The 20,358-nt window shown below is 47.8% G+C and overlaps 1 protein-coding gene across 2 annotated transcripts in view; it reads left to right on the top strand.

Moving 5' to 3' along the window:
• Positions 1 to 20,358, top strand: part of TULP3 (TUB like protein 3) — a 522,214-nt gene that overhangs the window by 126,116 nt on the left and 375,740 nt on the right. The window contains exon 4 of one of the 2 annotated variants that reach the window (XM_086952812.1): positions 11,366 to 11,524. The exons of the other annotated variant lie outside the window; for it this stretch is intronic. Within the exon in view, the coding sequence (XP_086808938.1) occupies positions 11,366 to 11,524 (159 nt within the window). The remainder of the gene's footprint in view (positions 1 to 11,365; positions 11,525 to 20,358) is intronic. 2 annotated transcript variants of the gene reach the window in all.

The raw sequence follows: 20,358 nt of genomic DNA, 5'->3' as shown, positions 1-20,358 counted from the left end.
CATTTTAAACACATCCATGCGCGGCTAATCCCGCATTGAACGCTACCACATGTAATTACAGTCGAGTTTTTATGCGCACCTCTGATCATTCGCACGCTTTAACTACCAGTGTAACTATCCCTCAGAAGAGGTTTTAATGAGATTGTTTCCTTGCTCTCTTTACTTTTTCCTCCCTGCGCACCCAGCTATAGGCTACTTATGAACCTTGTGCCACCGTTACTGTTGAACCCAGTCTACCATAGACAACTCTGATCCTTTGGTACCCAGTACATGTATCTCTCCGTGAGTATATGGCTACTGTTTTTACCCCGAGCTGTACTCCCTATCTACTAGTGTAAAATATGATCCTAGTGATACCTAGTTTCTATCTCCCCCATCCTGTAGGAGTCGTGCAGGCCCACACCTTTAAATTTCCAGCACAAAGGATTCTTGCTGATGCTGGTAATTCACACTCCTCATTGTCTGTTAATTGGATTAACTTCCCCCCTTTTAGACACACCCCACTAATCGTGTACCATTGTTCATAGGTGCACCCTTCCCTCTCCCGGTGAAGACCCCACCTCCAAGACGCTCCGTTTGCTGGTCCCCAAACGGGTCGAAACATCGACTTTCTCTTTCCTTCTACATCAAACCTGGATGACAGTGAATTATTACATGCATCATTTGTTTATGATGTTGCATTAATTGTGTTTGCCAGAATTCTGGCAGGATAGTTTTTTTTACCATTGTATGTCGATGTGTGTATATATATATATGCACCACCTTTCCACTGCACAACACTTGCACTGATCCCAATTTTCGCACTTGTCACTTCACGTTATATGCACCTGTTTTTCAAAAAATGCAGAATGTGATATACAGCTTATCTTGTGAACCGTTGATCTATTGACTATCTTTGCCCAATTGATTGAATCAGTCATTTACTGTATGAACCTTCTTTTTGGTGTCGTCATACTTCTATTTCCGTTGACCATGTATTGGTTGTTGATACATTGTGAAGAATTTCCACTGTGACTATTTTTTGTGTACCCCTACCAACCCTCTGGTCAGTGGTTCGAGGCCCTCCTCCACCCGCAGATACCCGCCTATGCCTCATCCCTGGTGGGTCAGTGGGGAGCTTCTCAACTCTGCCACTGCTCTGCCCTCTGTTGCAATGCCTTCTGATCTCTTTTTCTTCTAATCTCTTTTGCCTTACTTTTTTTCAATGCCTTTCTGTGCTTTTTTGTGTGCTTTTTCACTTTTCACTCTTTCTTGCCTCTCTTCCCCTTTTGTGTCTTTTTTTCCTTCCGTGTCCCTGCTGCTACTTACCCCCCATGGCCCGTCCCCCTCCAGCGCCACTTCCTGCTGTCCCGCCTCCCAGCTGTCCAGCACTCCCCCTCACACTACTTTTAGTGGCTGCAGCGATACCGCACCGCTGCGAGCCAAAGGCAAATCCATCTGCGCCTGTACCGCGCCCTAGTGCCACGGACCCTGATTCTCGGACCATCCACCGCTACGATACCAACACCCTCCATGCTCTCAACACCAGACGACACTCTGCCTGCCATCGCTGATGGACACTCTAAGGCCTTTTTCCTTCCGGAACTGTAGCCGCACATTCACCTGCCATCATTCACCAGTCCCACCACCACACCACTGACAAAAACCGGACCCGGCTGCCTCAACTACATCCTGCTGAACACAGGCTCCCTCCACAAACACTCTGTAGAGATCTGTGACCTGCTCGACTCCGACAACCCCAAAATCGCCTTTCTCACTGAAGCCTGGATAAACTTACCTCCTCGGACATTGCCACCAACATCCTGGACAGGTACAAGATAATCCACAAGAACCACTTCAACAAACCGGGGGCAGGCATAGTCATCATACACAAAAGCACTCTCCACCTCACCACCCACGTGGACCACCTCCCAGCCAGCATGGAGCACCTCCACCTCCTGTTCCAGACCAACCCGATAACCACTTTCCCTCCTCTACAGACCCCACCCTTCAGCGAATCCATCGTCTTCATCCCACCCCACGCTCTCTTCTCCACCAACTACATCCTCGGTGACCTAAACTTTCACCTGGACAACCCCAACAACATAAATACCTCGTCACTGATGGAGAACCTCACCACCACCTGGCTCAAACAACTGTCCACCTACCTACCCACCCACTCAACAGGACACACACTTGCCCCATCTTCTCTGCCACCAACAACATCCCCTTCAGTCACACCACCGAGCTGCAGTGGACCAACCACCACTGTGTCCACTTCACCTTCTCCAAGCCCACCGTACATGCCCACTGCCGCACTCGTAGAAGTTAAAAGAAGGTAACAGCTCACCACTGCCCTCAGCAAAACCCCTCCAATAACATCCACTTGCACCAACACCGCAGTAGGCAACCTCCACTAATGGATCTCAGACTGCGCAGACACTTTGGCTCCCCGAAGAAAGCCCTAAGCAAGGGACAGTCCAAGAAAGCCAGATGGTTCTCTCCCACTCTTCATTCTAATCCAGGCGAAAGATGACAACTTCGAATTCTTCGACTCCCTCTTCCACACTCTTAAGACGGCCACGGCTCTCTACCCGTTACAGCCACGCCCCTCCACGCCCTATGACCCTCGCCAAACTTCTATCCCGCAGAGCATGTAAATGTAAATGTAAATGTACAGGAATTTATATAGCGCAAATCACCAAGCGGTTTCTAAGCGCTTGCTTAGGGAACCCATCCTGGTATTCCCCTGTGAGATAACCCCGGCAGGGTATCTGCAAGGTGAAAGCCAGGCATCCCGCCGCGAGGGGCCGTTGTGGAGATTAAGCAAGCTATTGCCCAGAGTCGCAGAGTGTGAACCCGTGAATCGAGTAGGCACCGGAGCGAGAATTGTCGAGTCCATGGACATTTTTAGGACTCAAGACCCCGCCGAGCCGGGAATTGAACCCTGGTCCCGGACTAACCTCTGCTTCCAGGTCTGCCTCCTCTAACCAGTGAGCCACACTTCTCCTACTCACCCCATTCACCCCAACAATCCCCTCCCCTCGCTCTTAATCACGTCAACAACCATCCGTCCCTCCCAGCCCGACCCCCCCCTCTCTCCTTCAGCCCCAATCGTCCTCCCCCCTCTCCCAAACATCCAGAACTCCCCCACCCCCCTCTCTCCTACATCCCCAAACCTCCTCCCCCTTCTCCCAAAATTCCAGAACTCCCCCACCCCCCTACCCCTCCGACCTCCCTCCCCCCACACCACGTCTCCCTCACTCCCACAGTTGCTCAGTCTCCTCCCCATAGAGTTCCCAGTCCCCCCTCCGTCCATGAGTCACATCGCCCGGCGCGATCCCTCACTCCCACTGCTCTCTCCATCCCCCTTAGTGAAAACATCCACCTCCTCCAAAAGGACCGCAACCCTCCTCCCTCCCTATCCCCCACCCATCCGAACTCGAAACACCAAGCAGATCCTCCCACCCTGACTATTCCCCCTAATAGTCACTCGCCCCGCAGCCCCTCCCACCACCCTGCCCTTGCCCAAAAGTTTACTAAAGCCAACTCCGTGCCTCCCTCTCCCGTCCCACTTCTCAACAGTATCTCGCCCCAAACCCCCTCTCCCTCTCGAGTCCTCCCACAACCGAACTCCATCCCGAACCCGGTCCCCTTGTCACAGACCCCCCATCTGACGTCCTGCCCCACGACCCCTCCCACGCCAAACCCAACTGCACCCACTCACCCCCCTCCTCCCCAGCCCTTAAATTGACACAACGCCTGGACTTTCTAGAAGCCCAGATCGCGACTCTGATCTTTGGCCTGAAGGAAACCCTATCCTCCCTAGAGAAACTCCAGCTTCCCTCCCAGATCGTTCCACCTCCTCACCCCCAGCCGCCTCCCGCCAAGACCGACTCTCGTACTCACATTGGGTCCAAGCCCCCCACAGGCTCCCAGCCTCTTCTCTCCAATCCCAGGACTGAGGCACGATGCGACAGTCTGAGAAGAACGGCTCCCTCCCTTTCGCCACAGGAAGTGATCTCCGTCATCGCCTCCTATGAAACCCCTCCTAATCAGCCAGCCCAAACTATTCCCCCTGACCACCCACCCTTCTCCTCAATTCAAGTCATCACTGGAGTGGGAAGGGACCCGTCCCGCCGAAAAGCCCCCAGACCACCACCCTATCTCTCCTCCTGACCCAGAGCTACTTCTGCCAACCATATCTCAAAGGCTGACTCCAAAATCAACTGCATGCTCATCAATTGCAGATCCGCCGTCAAACATGCCACAGAAATAGCCGAAACCATTCTCGCCCATGACCTGGACGTAGCCTTCATCACTGAAACATGGCTTAACACTACATCCAGCCCCATCGTGGACAAGCTGGTCCCGCCCGGTTTCTCAATTATACACAAAGACAGGCCCATACACAAAGGTGGCGGAATAGCTATTATCCATGAAAGTGACCTCTCCATCACTGAATCGCCTTCCGTCATCTACAACTCCTTTGAATCCCTTTCGGTCAACATCAATTCACCTCACCACCCTTCACTCCAATGCCTTCTCCTCTACCATCCCCCGGGCAACACTTCCGAATTCGGCGCTCAGCTGACGGATCTGATCACGCAAACCGCTCTCAACAGTGATTTCAGAATAATCCTGGGCGACCTCAACCTAAGATGGAATGTATCAAAAAACCCACTCATTCAATTCCTCGCCACCCTTATTCACGACAACGACATGACCCAGCACTGCACAGAGGAAACTCACCATAGAGGAGCAACCCTGGATGCTATCATTGCGGATAGAAAGACAATTTCAATTGACCACATCATCCCAGTAGACTGGTCTGACCATCACGCCATCCTCTTTCATATCAATCATTCGACTCTTTCCGTCCCTCCCACTCAAGCCTCCCCCAATGGACCAGAAACTTATCGAGAGTCCCCCATGACAAGCTAGAAAAGGGCCTCAGCTCACTCCTCCCGAACTCGACAGAATTCCTCTCAACCACAGAACTCACTTCGCTTTACCATTCAAACTTGGAGCTCGTCTTAGACCAGCTGGCACGAGGAAACTAAAAAAACAAAGAAACATCCCCTCCAGATCGTGGTTCTCCACTGACATCAACGATGAAAGAAGACACCTAAGATCCATGGAAAGATCCTGGAGGTCCAACCCCTCCTCACTCAACCGGGACCAGCTCAAGGCAGCCCGCAAAAGCTACTATAACCATATCAAGAACAAAAAGTCGTCCTTCTTCTGTACGGCCCTTGACAATGCCAAAAACCGCCCCAAAGAACTTTTCAACATCATCAAGAACCAAATCTCCATGCCGGTAACAGGAGACATGGTGGCGTCCAAATCCCAATGTGACGACTTTGCCAGCTTCTTCAATGAAAAAATTGCCAAAATTGACCGATCACTCCTCCCACCCCTCTACAACTTCCCATTTAAGACCAACAATCACATCCACTCGCTGGTCCTCCTTCCAACCTATCCAGGTTGAACTGATAAGCAACCTCATAGCCACCGCCAAACCCTCAACCCACTCTCTTGATCAGCTTCCCCCGAGATTGACCAAAGACTTGAAGCTCACTCTAGCCCCTATCTGGGCCAAGATCATCAACAGCTCTCTGAGCGAGGGCTCCATCCCGGACTGCCTTAAAATAGGGCAAGTCACGCCTCTACTAAAAAAACCGGGCCTTGACTTACAGGATATGAACAACTTCAGACCAGTTTCGAACCTTCCACTCTTATCCAAAATCTTGGAAAGATGTGTGCTGGCGCAACTATCGCAGCACCTAGAAAACTCGAATCTTCTCGACCCATATCAATCAGGGTTCAGAAAAGGCTGCAGTACTGAAACCGCAATCCTTAACGTCCTGGACGATCTACACATGTCGCTCGACTCCAACCAATGCAGCCTTCTCATCCTCTTAGACCTATCGGCTGCATTTGACACAGTTGATCATGCCCTGCTAATCAATGTCCTAAAGGAGAGAGCAGGCCTCGAAAAGACTGTCCTAAAATGGTTCTCCTCCTTTCTCAACAACCGCACACAAAGAATCAAAATTAAAAGCTGTGAATCAGACATTCTCCCCATCAGCAGAGGAGTCCCTCAAGGGTCAGTTCTCTCTCCACAACTCTTCAACATCTACATGGAGCCCCTCACCTCAATTCTAAGGAAAGCTAACATCCCCTTCCACCTTTATGCGGACGACACTCAACTCTATCTGGAAACCACGTCGATCACAGACATCCACAGACTGAACCACACACTTACCGAAGTTCAACTCTGGCTCTCATCCAACCACCTCAAACTCAATGAAGAAAAAACAGAAGTGCTGCTCATCTCAAACAAAGAAGAAACCCCCCAAATTCTTGAATGGCTCAAAGCCTTAAATGCCCTGAATGTTCCTCTTGTTCCATCGAACTCCATAAAATCCCTAGGGATCACCCTTGACCCCAAACTGGATATGAAAGAACACGTCTCAAAAACGGCCAAAAGTGCTTTCCTGAACCTGAAATTGCTCTACAAATTAAAACCATTTCTCCCCACGAAAGACCTAAAACAGGCCACGCAGGCTCTGGTTCTCTCCAGAATTGACTACGGCATTGCCACTCTTACTGGAACAGCCAAATCGCACCTGCGTCCTCTGACCTCTACCCTAAATGCCGCTGCAAGAATGATCACGGGAACAAAGAAATATGAACACATCACCCCAGCTCTTAAGGATCTGAAGTGGCTCCCTATTGACCAACGAGCCAGCTTCTGAACAGCCTGCCTCCCACACAAAGCCCTGCACACAGGCAAACCTGAATACCTGGCCAACAAGCTCAAAAGGGCCGGTCAGTCCAGAAACCTCAGAAGCTCCAACACGCTCCTACTCATCCCTCTGAAATCCCAGAAACTCTCAACAGCTAGCAAATCCTTTGCGGGCAATGCTCCCAAGATATGGAACTCCATCCCCCCACACATCAGAATGACAGCATCCTTCCCGAAATTCAAGAAGTTACTCAAATTCCTCTTCCTCGATCGTTCCGGAACTAACTAGAACTCAACCTGGACTTTGAAGCTCCATGTTCTCGTTCACCTCAGAGCTGATTGACTTGCCTATGACTGTCCGCCCTGTTTTACGCCTGGCTGCTTTTGTACAGACTGTACTCACTCTTATGCTTCTTGCCTTGTTTTCTGTCCGCAATGTCTGTCTAACGCCTTTGTACATGCTGTGAAGCGCTCTGATACCCTCGGGTCCAGCTAGCGCTATACAAAACTTTAATAAATAAAAAATGCACCTGTCGACAGTTTGAGAAGAGATCGCGGAGCAGCAAGACCCCGGAAGACCACTTAGCCTTCAAGACTGCAGCCACTGCACACCACCACCCCATCTGAACAATGAAGAAAGCGGCCCTGCAAGAAAGTATCAACGTCTATGCACTCAGCAAGGAACTTTTCACTGTGGTCTAAGAATTCACCAGACCCAGCAGAGATCCCCCTCCCTACCAAGACCTCTGCAAAAACCTTGGCACCTACTTACACCCCAAGATCAAAGAGATATAAGACCGCTTTGACAGCCTCAATACCCGGGACCCTCCCACCCCATCTGCAACTACCACACCTTACAATGTTGGACCCCAACAGACCCTTCTCACATCAGACGACGCCCTCGAGTCCACTTTGGAGGATCCTCTGACTTCTACTTGTATCACATCTTCAACAGGGCAGGCACCACCATCGCCTCTGAACTCCGCCACCTTCCTGGAAGACTAGAAACACACAGAGATCAATCCCTTCCTGAAGAAACCCTCTCCTGGACCCTATGGATCTCAAGAACTTCAGACCTAGCTCTCTTCTCCCCTTCCCAGCCAAGGTAATCAAGAAGGCAATCAACACCCAATTTTCTGAGTTCATCTAAGCGAACCACATCCTAGCCGTCTCCGAAGCAACCGAAGTGTGACCGCCCTCCTCGCCACCACAGATGACGTCCGCGCCCTCCTCAACAGAGGCGAAACTGCAGCCCTCTCCTGCCTCGCAGCAAGGACCTGGATCACCCTGGCTCTCCACCTCTGGCAATCACCATCACTGCCTCAATTCAGAAAGGACCTCAAGACCTGGCTCTTCGACTGAACCACAGACCTCGTGGGCCAACAGCTTCCCCGAGCCGACCCCCCCACACCCAGCGCCTTGAGACCCTTACGGGTGAGTCGCTCTTTACAAGCCGTTGATTGATTGATTGATTGATTGATTGCAAAAGCTGGGGGGGGCAAAACTTATCTCCATCTTTATGCTTGCAGATTGAGCAGCGACAACTGAGCACCTTCGACCTTCCTACGGAGGTGGTTGATCATGGAAGCCAGGCGTTCCATGACTAAACTGTGTACTGTCATTGGAACACATTTTGGGCTTAGTGCGGCACATGCCAGATTGACCCCCTTCAGTTTGTTATATGACGTTCTGTTGTTTGTTTGTTCTGTTGTTTGTTCTATCTCTTGCCTGGCAAGGCTTTGGTCACAGTCAGCCATCACTGTTTAAATCTGCAATTGTGACGCAATTTTTTTTTTAAAGGGCTACAACCGAAGTTTACCCCTCTCCCTTTGTGATGCCCAAATGAGGCATTAATCTGGTCCTGACTTATCTGATGTGCAATTCATTTAAGCCGCTTCACAGCTGTCCCTTACGGCTCCTTACCATCAAGACTGTATTTCTCATTGCCATCACCTCAGCACGATGAGTGAGCTTCAGGCACTTTGAGTTAATCCTTCTTACACTATCTTCTTCCCAGACAAACTGAAACTGCAGACTTGGGAAGAATGCCAAAAGTTGTGACGTCGTTCCATGTCGGTCAAATCCTTACCCTGCTGTTGTTCTGTGCGCCACTTCACCCCTCTGAGGAGGACAGACTCCATCACTTGGACCCAAAGAGAGCACAGAGCTTCTACATCATTCGTACCAAGGAACACCGGGTAGACGATCAGCTTTCTGTGGAGTTAGCTGGAGCGAAAAAAGGCTAGGCAGTGTGGAAGAGAAACATCTTCTGCTGGATTGTCCTCTGCATAGAAATCTGCTATACATTGGCTAAAAAGCAGCCTCCTAAAGTACTGCATGCTCATTCTAACAGGGCCAAAACTGCTACCACTGCCCTACCACGCAGAGTACCTGTCCTAGACGTCTGGAAGGCAGCTTCGTGGCCCTCCCTCCACACTTTCATTAAGAACTATTGTCTGAATAGTCTGGTTCGCTGAGAGGGTAATTTCGCCTACTCTATGCTACAGGAATTTCTTGTTTGAGTCCACTCAGGCTGTCCTCCAAATAGGTACTGCTTTGGTATCTATTCAAAAGGTGAGCAATCTGCAGCTAGAATTCTTTATCAGCAAAACAAGTTACTTACCTGTGGTAATGCTCTTTTTGGTAGAGGCTCTATTTAACTGTGGTTTCCTCACGGACCTTCTCATCCTGTCTGTTCTGTGGTTGGACTTTATCCATTAATAGGATTCTAGTTCTAGGAACCTGCACATGGTTTACCAATTTGCATTTGGGTCTCTGCCTATTGGTGTGGACTGTCTTGAAAGTAACTGGTGTCAGTGCGAAGCCGCAAGGCGGCACCTTCCGGTGCGCTGTTGGAAATTTACCAGATCCAATCTGATGAAAATTCCATTTTGATAAAGCTAAAGACATTAGACAATCTGATAATTTTTCTGTTAATTACCAGTCCGTTTCCTAGTGGATTATCTTTTGTATTCTTTTATGTCAACACAGTGCTAATAGGATTTTGTCTGGTAATCCCAGAACCCACTTGACAAGTGGAAAAGCGACTACTTCTCTAATAGTTGGAAAGGTTTCTATTTGTGAAGTATGTAATGTGGCCACTTGGATGTCATGTATACCTTTACTAGCCAATATTATCTGGACTCCGATAACAGAGCAGAAGGCCAGATGGGCCAAGCTTCATTACAGTATCAATTTGGATAGTTTGTTTCTTGGACTTTGTCTCTTTCGCAGACTGAATGCTTTTGCTAATATATTCAGTATTACTCTCTATGAATGGAGATCCCCAGAAGGATGAGTTGCTTCCCTTTAGTGCTAGTTCTTCTCTAGGGTATTATTCATTGTAGTGCTGAGCAACCCTCCACCTTCCCCACAGAAGACGCAAGGTCGTTTCAATTACTATTCTCTCAGGGTCTTGTATAAAGAAAACGGACCTACTGCTACTGGAGGGTTCGATGGAATACTGTTGGGGTAGACTATTATCCAGTTTTTTTAGGCTGCAGGTTATTGAATACATTGAATTACTTGTCGCTCTCTTTTCCTTTCTTGAAATATTTGTGTAAGAGGTATCTTGCCACTGTTCCTTAAATAGGGACTATTTAAGAAAGTGTTCATTAAATAGTGTCTATATGCTCTGGGACTCTGCTCATAGGTGGAACAATTAATTGTCCATTGTAATGGAGCTTCCCTAGAGGAGAACTAGGATTGCAGCTAAGTAACTACTCCTTCAATTCAAAGTTAAATGTTTGTTTTCTGAGTGCTTGGAACCCTTTTGCTGGAGGTATTTTTAGGTGGGGATTTATAGCTTGAGCAATAATTTCTCTCTCACCTTGCACTATACAAAACTAGCACACACTCCCATTTTTGCTTGCCTGGAAGTTTTTTTTGGTCTTTTTAGACAATTTCATAAAGTTTTTAGATGGCAGTTGGGGCAGTGGTGCTCTTTGCAGATGCGTGGTGTTTGGCGGTTATGAAGGTGAAATTGTGATAATACCATGGTTCTTTTATTTAATCATAAAATTAAACAGATTTACTGTTATTGTGTCAAGAAACACTTACCAGGTGAATCCAAGGGAATACCCCATAGGTGTCTCCGCCTGAAATCGTATCCTTGTTGCATCTCTAGATATGAGAATCTGGTTAATTTTATTCTTTCTCCACTCACCGGTAGAATCCAGAATTAATATTAATGAGAGCATTTAGCCTATAGTGTTACAAAGAGTGCTGGGTTGTTCCTCAAATTAAGCATTTAGCCTATGCATTAATTCCTCATCAAGTAACTGCTTGCTTGAACAGTCCACATTTAGCATACAAGGCCTCTCTGTATGCTTGCCAAGATCTGCCTCCCTGCACAGTATTCATAAATCTGAATTCCCTAAATTATTCTTAACCCTCACCCAAACTTCCCTAATAACAGTTCCAGCTCTTACATTGTTCTACTGCCCCTTAACTTCAGACTGTCAGGACTAGAACAATCTGGATCAAAAAGGTTTTGCATTGGAACTACAGTGCAGATTTCATACAATGCTAGGGTCCCATACTGTCTAGCTACTGTGTATGTAATATTTTGTAAGAATCAGTTTAATGTTTTACAAATTTGTTATCTGAAGTTCGTTGATTTACTGGTTACTTTAGCAAAGACAGGAGAAGTGCAGTTGAAAATAACGTCAAATCAAATGGAAGAAAGGCTAGATCAAAATGCTGAGCAAGATGAGACTAAAGAAATGAGCAACAGAGAAAAGAAGCACCGAGCAGTTCCAGGATGGAGCTCAACTAATCGTCTAAGTCTGGGAGGTAGAGCTAATACATTGGACACTCTTTTTCAATTTCCTATTAAAATAGTAATCAGTACATTGAGTATTTTATAAGCGTACAGTATTCATCCAGTAATTTCACACCTTTTATTAAAGTATTTGTATTAGTTTTCCAAAACCTAAGCTGAGCAACATTTTTACCAGCCCAGTGACCTATGACATATCAACAGTATCTCACACGAAAAATAAGCCTGTAGCCAGCCACATTAATAATTGTGTCACATCTCTATAGGGCAACATCAAATTAATTGTACATTCCAGCCCTGCCTTTGACCTTCCCTTTCCTTAGTTGCCATTTTATACCTGGTGGTATTAACAGTAAAGATAAGCTTACTTTAAAATGTGCAGCATTCTCCTCTGTGAAGCTTGTTTGCATTATTATGGCTCCGACATCTGTTTATCTGTTCAGATGTGATCTTGTTTGATAATCAATTTTATTGACTTTATGAAAAACAGCAAAGGAAAAACAATACCAGCCCTTAGTACATTTGTCAGTGCAAAACGAAGACAGGAGACTAGTACACCAGCATACAAAGTCTGACATACGAGAAGAAAGTAACATTGCATTAGCCCAAGTTCATAAGTGACCTTTTGAGATGATCAGTCCTCTACCACGCCAACCCATTTGCCCCACATTCTAAGAAACTTCTTCGGGCAGCCTCTGGCTGCGTACATGGGCTGCTCCTGCACACAAATCCACCCCCCTGCGCCAAAACGCCATGGTGGGTGCAGTCGAATTCAGCCAGTTGGCCGCAATGTCTCTTTTGGCCTCCATCAGAGCCGTGTTTAAAAAAAGTTTCTCAGCTCTGGAACCATCCAGTCCCTTGGTAATGCCTAGGAGTGCGTTCATTGGGCTAAGGGGAACCTCCCAACCCAGGACCTCAGTGAGCTCTCCTATTATTGACTCCCTATAGAGCGCGATTCTGGGACAAAGCCATAGCATGTGATAAAATCGGCCTGGGGGTATCCGCAGCGGGACAGGATGCATCAGGTCAGAGCCCAGCGCGATGAAGACGCAGCAGCGTGAGGTAGGCAGCGTGCAGTTAGTATATTTGAACTAGTCGGAGCCGTGCTGAGGCTGTAACTGTTTTAGGAGCCATCGATGCTTCTCTCCAATCAGCATCATCCATGGATCCAAGCCAACCCTCCCATTTGCCCCTGAGGTGGGATAGGGAATTGGGGGTGTTATTTGTGGGGGAGCGATAAATGCGGAAGATCCCACCTTTCCCCAAGTTACCAGTCATGGCCTGGGCTTCCGGTGGACTATACTCTGGCAGGTAGGTGCCATCTGAGATGTGAGAGTGGAGGGCATGGCGCAGCTGCAGGTAGCAGTAAAACTGGGAGGCGTGGAGGGAGTACCGGTTCTGCTGGTGCATATATGGTTCCCTCCCCAGACATCTCCCAGTTGTGAAATCTCAATGAGATCCCATGCTCCAAAGCCAGAGAGAGTGGCAACGTCTTGGAGCCATGTTCCGTACCACAGTGGGGTATTCTATCGGGTTAACTTACCCGACCAGAAGGTGTGACGCCGGGAGGCTCGCCAGGCCAGAAGCACCCCACGCTTGACCTCAGGCAGTTTGGGAGATGACGTCCCCATACAGCATCCCCTGAATGATGGAGAAACCCAAATTATTTAGTTCCGAACAGTATGCCGGGTCTGACCAGCCGCCATCAAACCAGTCGTGCACAGTGAGGAGCTGAGTTGCTAAATAATAAAGATAAAGGTTCGTTATTCCCAGACTGCCGTCGAAGAGCGGTATCCGGCACTGGGTGAGGGCCAGCCTCGGCCTCCGACCTCCCCATAAGAATTTGGTGGCTAAGCCGTCCATCTCTCGGAATCCTGACCGTGAGAAGGAGAGGGGCGTGTTCTGGAGAATTTAAAGAAATCTGGGCATAACCATAATTTTAAAAAGTGCTAATTCTGCCCATAGTGTTCAATGGCAGTGTTTCCCATTTAAGGAGATCAGCGTGAACCCGTTTCACTAGTGGGGTTGAGGGACCAGGCGAGGTCGGGAAGGAGGGCCACCCAGATTCCCAGGTATTTGAATGACTGCCACCGAAGGGTTATTGACGACTGCCAATCAAGCACTCTCGTGAAAGATGGAGAGGGACCAGGACTGATTTGGCCAAGTTCAATCGGAGGCCAGAGACTCGTTCAAAGAAATGTAGGGCCTGGAGGCACCGAGGTCCCGATCGAGCTGGATCAGACAAGAATATCAGAACGTCGTCAGCGTAAAGGGCAATCTTGTCCTCTTCCAATCAGAGCCATCTCCATCCTGTGAGAAGTGGGTCAGTGCAAACAAGAGCAGCAAAGGGCTCCATTGCTAGCGCGAAAAGGAGGGGCGAAAGGGAGCACCCCTGCCTCGTGCCTCTTCTGATGGGGAATGGGCGAGAAAGGGCGCCATTGACCATTACCTGGGCCCGTGGTTTACAGTATTGCGTCCTAACCAGGTTGCGGAAGGGGGTTCCAAAACCCATCTCCGTCAACACTGCCTCTAGGTACTGCCAGTCCACCGAATCAAATGCTCAAATGTGATCTTTGTTAGTTAGAGGAGCGGTTAAAGGAGGGCCTTCCTGTCTGCTATCTCTGTAACCTGCTCCAAGTGTTATGTCACAAATATCTATTCTTCTCTGTCCTCAAACAACTCTGCTACTTTCAACATACTCTTTCTACAGGATTTCTCTAAATTAAGTGGGGCATCCTGATTCTTGATGTAAGTTTCCAATTCTTACGGAGACACCCCAGACAAAACCATTTTTCGTACTCTCCATCTGTCTAATTTGCTTTTTAGATCTTGCCCTTACCAATAACACCTCAACACCTTCTCACTCTAGCAGTTACTATCGTAACACTGCCATTTTAACCAACTCTTTGCAGCTGTCCCCAACCTCGATTCTTCCCCCTGCGTCAATCATTGCCTCATTCATATTCCATTACTATTCTCATCTTTACCCCTTCCATCTCCTTTCCGTAGGTAAATTCTACCTTGAGTCAGCCCTCCTTCATCTTAATCAGGTTGGCAAGGCTCCCACTGTTGTCCTATCACTTCAGTTCTACCTCCAGCTGTTTCTTTAATTGACATTCGTCCCTGCACATTCAGCCTCTTAGTTTCCACTTCTCCATATCTTTAGTCTTGATTCGTTCCCTCTACTTTTGTGTTAAGAAAGAACAGAAATTCACACCTGTAAAATAAAACTGCATCCCAAATGTCTTGCGGTATATAAATATGTCTGCAACATGTATTGCTGTGAATCACATATTGTGCACATTCCTACCATCTAGCGCTGGGCTTGGAATGTTACAAATTGTGTTTTTTCGAAGAAAGGGTTGTGGTTTATGTGCGACTTTCAATACCTATAAATTCCCCATGGAAGTAGCCTCCACTGTAGATTGTTTTTTTCTGTCATTAGGGAGGGTTTTGACTGCCCCATTACATTGTCTAACCAAAAGTACTTTTCATTTCTGAGGGACTGAGAAACCTGGAAATTCAACAACTGCACTGAGCAGAACGTAAAGAACACAGATCGCTTTGGGATAATGTTAATGGAGCCGCCCTTGGTCATGTTGTAGAATTACTTGTTTGGGGGGGAAGAGTATGGAGAATACTCAGTTTGAATGTTGCTCCTCTTGCAATAGCAGTTTCTGTGGTTGGAGCAATATCCCATCTGTATCCTCCGTCTTACATCAGATCACTATGAAAGCACCTGATCGGCGTGCATTACTTTCCAATGAAAACTGGTAGGGAGATCCTTTTAGTACCCCACTTGCATCTTTTTAACATCTTCTGAAGACTCCAAATTCAGTGACGCAGGATCTGCAACATTGCCAATAAAAACTGCACCCAATTCTAAGGCCACATCTTGGTTTTCAGGCATCGACACAAAGGACTAGTCACAACTGCCTAACATCTAAAAGTCCCAGTAGCTACTCATGCGGAGGATCATCTCTGCGGGGATTGATCCAGAAAGACATCTCCACAGCAAGGAACGGCCCGAGAAGCACCTTGCCTTGTCTGGAAAAACCTCCTCCAAATATGCCTGAGAGTCTGCACCTCCATCTATGGACAAGACCGTTTGATGCTAAAAGGCACTCTTCACACCTGTGGAACTCCGATGACGTGACTCTACTCCCAACATAATTCCATTCACTCTTCAGCATAGAGATGGACTTCAAAGCCAAGCAAATCTTCGGTAACAAACCCAAGCAAATCTTCGGTAACAAACCCACAACGGATATACCGTGAAGGTGGTGAACAGCCCACATCAGAAGAAGGGCAATGTAGTGATTCTAACATTGCCTTAATGTTGGCCACCCTCTTCAAAACACACATCCACAGGACAAAAAAAGCAGGTTCACTTTTGAGAATGCAATTTTTGATGAAATTAGAGCTTTCCCTGTCGCTAAGAAAAAAATCAACCACACAAAACCTGCCACCATTTACGTCTAAATTGCATTATGTTCATTCTGGTGCAGATGAGGATCCCTCTCTAGATCAGTGTCCAGGGCCAACAGAATGCTAGGAGGAAGGGTGGCATGACTGCAAGGTCAAGGCTACAGCGCGAGCACGCCGTGAGGGGAACAGCAACACCACTCTCACCTGCACAGCAACCCACGCCGTGAGGGCAACGGCTAGAGGCATCACACTCGCCAGTCCCAGCAGCAGCGGGACACTACAACTCCCAGCTGCCCCGGGGACTGGTGCTTTCCTGACGCCCACAACGCGCCCGGAGGCGCCTTAAGAGGAAGGAACGCCTCCCGCACCGCGGGACGCGCGCGGGCGCCGCCGGGCTGAGCCCGGGCAGAGGGCGGGCCTTCTGTGGCCGTCTGGGGTCGAAGGAGGTCGGGTCGGGTGACCCCCCTAACATCTACGTCCTGACATCCGTTATGGGCAAAAGGAAAAAGGTATGTGCCAACGAGGATGTGGGGACTAAAGCTAAACATCCTAGAAAGTCGGAATCGATTATTTCCTATTTAACATCTGCTGTGGGGGTTTTGCCCAAAGATCGCTAATGCTGAAAAAGAGCTGGGTCTCAACGCTATAGAATCAATTGATCCCAAACAAGAGCCTCAGACAGTTAACAGCCGGGCGATTCCTTTGAAGCCAAATGGCGTGATTACCACCCAGGGAGTGACTTCTACCCACACAATTTCTCCAACCCTTCAGGTAGTTTCCCCCGAGCCATCACCCTCCATACCGGCTGCTGCAGTACACAAGCCCCACCCGAAACAGAGGCGAAAGATCACAAATATGGCGGGCAGAAGAAAGTTATCTATTACTAAGACATTTGGAATAGCTCCCCGCCTTAAAGAACAAATTGGAAAAATGGTGGAGGATTTATTTATTTCACATCTGGAACCAGCCCTCGTGTCCATAGCCAAATACATTGTTGATACTTTAAATATATGTGTATCTGGCCTTTTGACAAAGTGTGAGAAATCGATGAAACACTTAAGCAATATAGGGGGTCAATGGGGGACTCCATTCAGCCAGCGGTATCTGTTGCTAATCAGACCATTGATGATACCCAGAAAATAAGTTCCAGCTTAGGGGGCTCTAATAGATTGACAGGGACCCCCCTTGTGGAGACAGTGGTGGGGGATTGCCCGCCTGGAGTAAATACTAGGCGTAGCCAGTCATCGGTTATGAGTAGGGGTCAACAGCAGCGGGGCCGCAACCTGGAACTGCCCCCAGAGGCAGCCCCACTGGTAGCCGTGTTCACTGGGGTACCCCCAATTAGGGGAGACACTATTGAAACCACCGCTGATTTAATGATCAAAGCTAGACAGTGGTGCCATCAGTTTAGCACAGGTGGCGAGGAAGTTGTTTGCGCACTTACCATGGCAAGGAGGGTCCATTGGGTGGTGCACTGCCCTAAGAAAATCCCTGGAGACTGTGTAGTGGTCACCTTTAGCAATAGGCATAGCGCTGAAAGGTTATTTTGGGACGGCTCGAACATTGATAATAAAGGGATTAGACCTCTCCCTCTGGGGTTTTTCTATCCCCCAGTCGGTGCCCACAGTTACCTTCAGCAACCAAAACAACACCACACACGCTATACCCCTCTTCCCACTCACAAATCTTTAGCATCTTACCAGACAAGGATGAGTGCTCAGAGGAGATCCACACAAGGGCTTCCAAGGGGAGGGGATACTGCCGCCCCACCAAGACCCACAGTAACATCTACACAACCAGACTCCCTGGTACATCTTTCTCATAGGGATGACATAGAACTACATAATCGCTTCTCTCCTCTCTCTCAGATGGATTCAAAAGATTGACTGGGAGACGAATCCATGGGTCTAGGAATTGGGATAAGTGACGTAACCTATACAATACAAAATCAGGTGCCCACTTGTAAAATGATAAGCTGGAACGTGGCAGGAACCAGATCAAAATGCCCATTTGGCTAAAGTTTCTAAGACAGTTTGATATCCTAGGCTTCCAGGAAACTTGGGATGCAGAGTCCGGTTTCATCTTAGATGGTTACCGCAGTTTTTCTATCCCCGCGGTCCGGGGCTCTGCGGGGAGACCTAAGGGGGGTTTACTTTTTCATATTTCCCTAGACCTAACAGGTTCTTTTAAAAATCTCAAGGGAGAGTCAGATAATTTCCTTATTATAGAATGGTTGATGTCTGACCAACACTACCTCCTAATAAATCTATATAATGCAATAGGAAACTCCCCGCAAGAGGATCATTTTAGTGCGTTGGATCACTGCCTGTCAGTCTATAAGTCTAATAACCCCTTTTACTTTGAGATAATTTTTATGGGGGATTTTAATTTACACCCCTGTCAGTGGGACTGCTATGGGGAAAATAGAGTGGGACCCATGAATGGGAGATTACCCCATTTTGAACACACTAAACCGGGGGATGCCTTAGAGGAATTATTATCTAATCTAAACTTAACCGAACCGGATAAGGAAGATGGAGGAGAGGCAGTTCCTACCTTTTATAGGACGAGGTGCAGAGTCTGCGATTGACTACATTTTCGTATCTCCGTGTGTTTTGACCAAAACCAGGGTGTATAAAGTTATGATATCAACTTTTAGCGACCATAATCCGCTTGCATTGGAAGTTGAATTGAGGTGTAAGGCTGCCACTACTGACGCAGGCAGGGTTGCTCCACGGTCCTTGTCTTCAAAAGATCAAGGAAGACTCATAAAATGGGAAGCTGTAGTTCCAGAAGCTTTTTTGAGGATTTTGTTAATCAGGTTGAGCCGAGTTTTGGTATATGCTTGGATGAGAATGATGTGGGTACAGAAACTATAACTTCTTTCTCAGTAATATGTAATTGAATAGCTGAAAACCTACATAAGGAGAATAGGTCCAATACTAAGAAGGCATTCAGATGGTTTGACTCCACGTGTTCTAAGGCACATGGGGCTCTCTTAAAGGCCCTTACGTGTACCCCAAGGGACAGGGCTCTTGTCTCCTCTCTTTGTAAGGAATATAAACGTGTAACATCTATACGTAAAAACAAAATTAAAGAGGAGGCATGGGATAACCTGCAGTCAATTGATGTGCTAAAGGACAGCAGAAAGTTCTGGGCTACCTTAAATCAGTCCTTTTTCTCGGAAAAGGACAACTTAGACACAGATTGCGTAATCCCTGATGATGCTTGGCTCAATCACTTTATGAGTATCTACAGCGACAAGGACCACCAAGAGTTAAATTCCGGTGGCCTCACCCTGGGTCGCCCCATACAACCTGTTAAATTCCAATCAGCGGATGTAGAAAAGGCCATCCGAGAAACAACGAAACATAAGGCACCAGGTCCCAATGGGGTTCCCGCGGATCTATATATATTGTACCTCACTTTTTGGGCAAAGATTTTAACCAATGTATTTAATGCAGCATCCTTAGTGGGTTTCCCCCCCTCGTGGGCCTCTTCAATAATTGTACCCATATTTAAAAAAGGGAGGAGAGGGGACCCCACCTGTTACAGACCAATCTCCCTATTGGACTCTGCCGTCAAGATCATGGGCAGAGTCATCTTGCAGACATTGGGGGATTGGATGTCTGACAGGGGAGTGCTCTCTAATCTTCAGTGGATTTAGGCAACACAGAAGCACCATGGATCAATGTCTGAATTTACATCTTTTGATTAATAAATATACTACAGCTAAAGAGGGTTATTTATACCTCGGGTTCATGGACCTATCTTCAGCATTCGATCTGGTGAACCGCTCCAAACTATGGAACATCCTCCTGGAAATGGGGATAGAGGCACCTTTAGTCTACTTCCTAAGTGACCTCCACCAGAATCTAACAGCAGCAGTTAGGGTTACGCAGGAGGGCAGGTGCATGAGCCATTTTAACTCTAGGCGGGGTGTCAGACACGGCTGTATCCTGGCACCCCTTCTATTTACAATATACATAAATGGTTTGGAAAAATCTTTGGCTTGGGTTAAGGCAGATATTCTGCGAGCGGGGGGATCGGGCATCCCGGTCCTCCTGTACGCGGACGATGCCGTATTGATTGCCCGGACAGGGGTGGGCCTTCAGAGGCTGCTGGATAACTTCGGCAACTTTATGGAGTCATTAGACCTAAAAGTTAACAGTAGAAAATCCCACGTAATGATTGCGGGGGGTCGCAGGAAGATCAGTAAGGTCACCACATTTAGATGCCTGGGAAACCATCTCTCTAAGGTACCGGTGTTTAATTACCTAGGCGTCTTATTTGACGAAAAGGGTAACTGGCTCCCCCAGCAGAAACCGAAGAGTAATGCTGTTATAAGATCTACATCAGCCCTTCTTAGCTTTGCCAAACGGTTGGAGCTAGACCCATGGAGGCCATGCTAAAAATATAT

The sequence above is a fragment of the Lissotriton vulgaris genome, chromosome 1_2, assembly GCF_964263255.1.
Source record: "Lissotriton vulgaris chromosome 1_2, aLisVul1.2, whole genome shotgun sequence".
In the NCBI taxonomy this organism is placed as follows: domain Eukaryota; kingdom Metazoa; phylum Chordata; class Amphibia; order Caudata; family Salamandridae; genus Lissotriton; species Lissotriton vulgaris.
The sequence above is the reverse complement of the archived record's forward strand: the minus strand, read 5'-3'. Positions and strand labels throughout refer to the sequence as shown.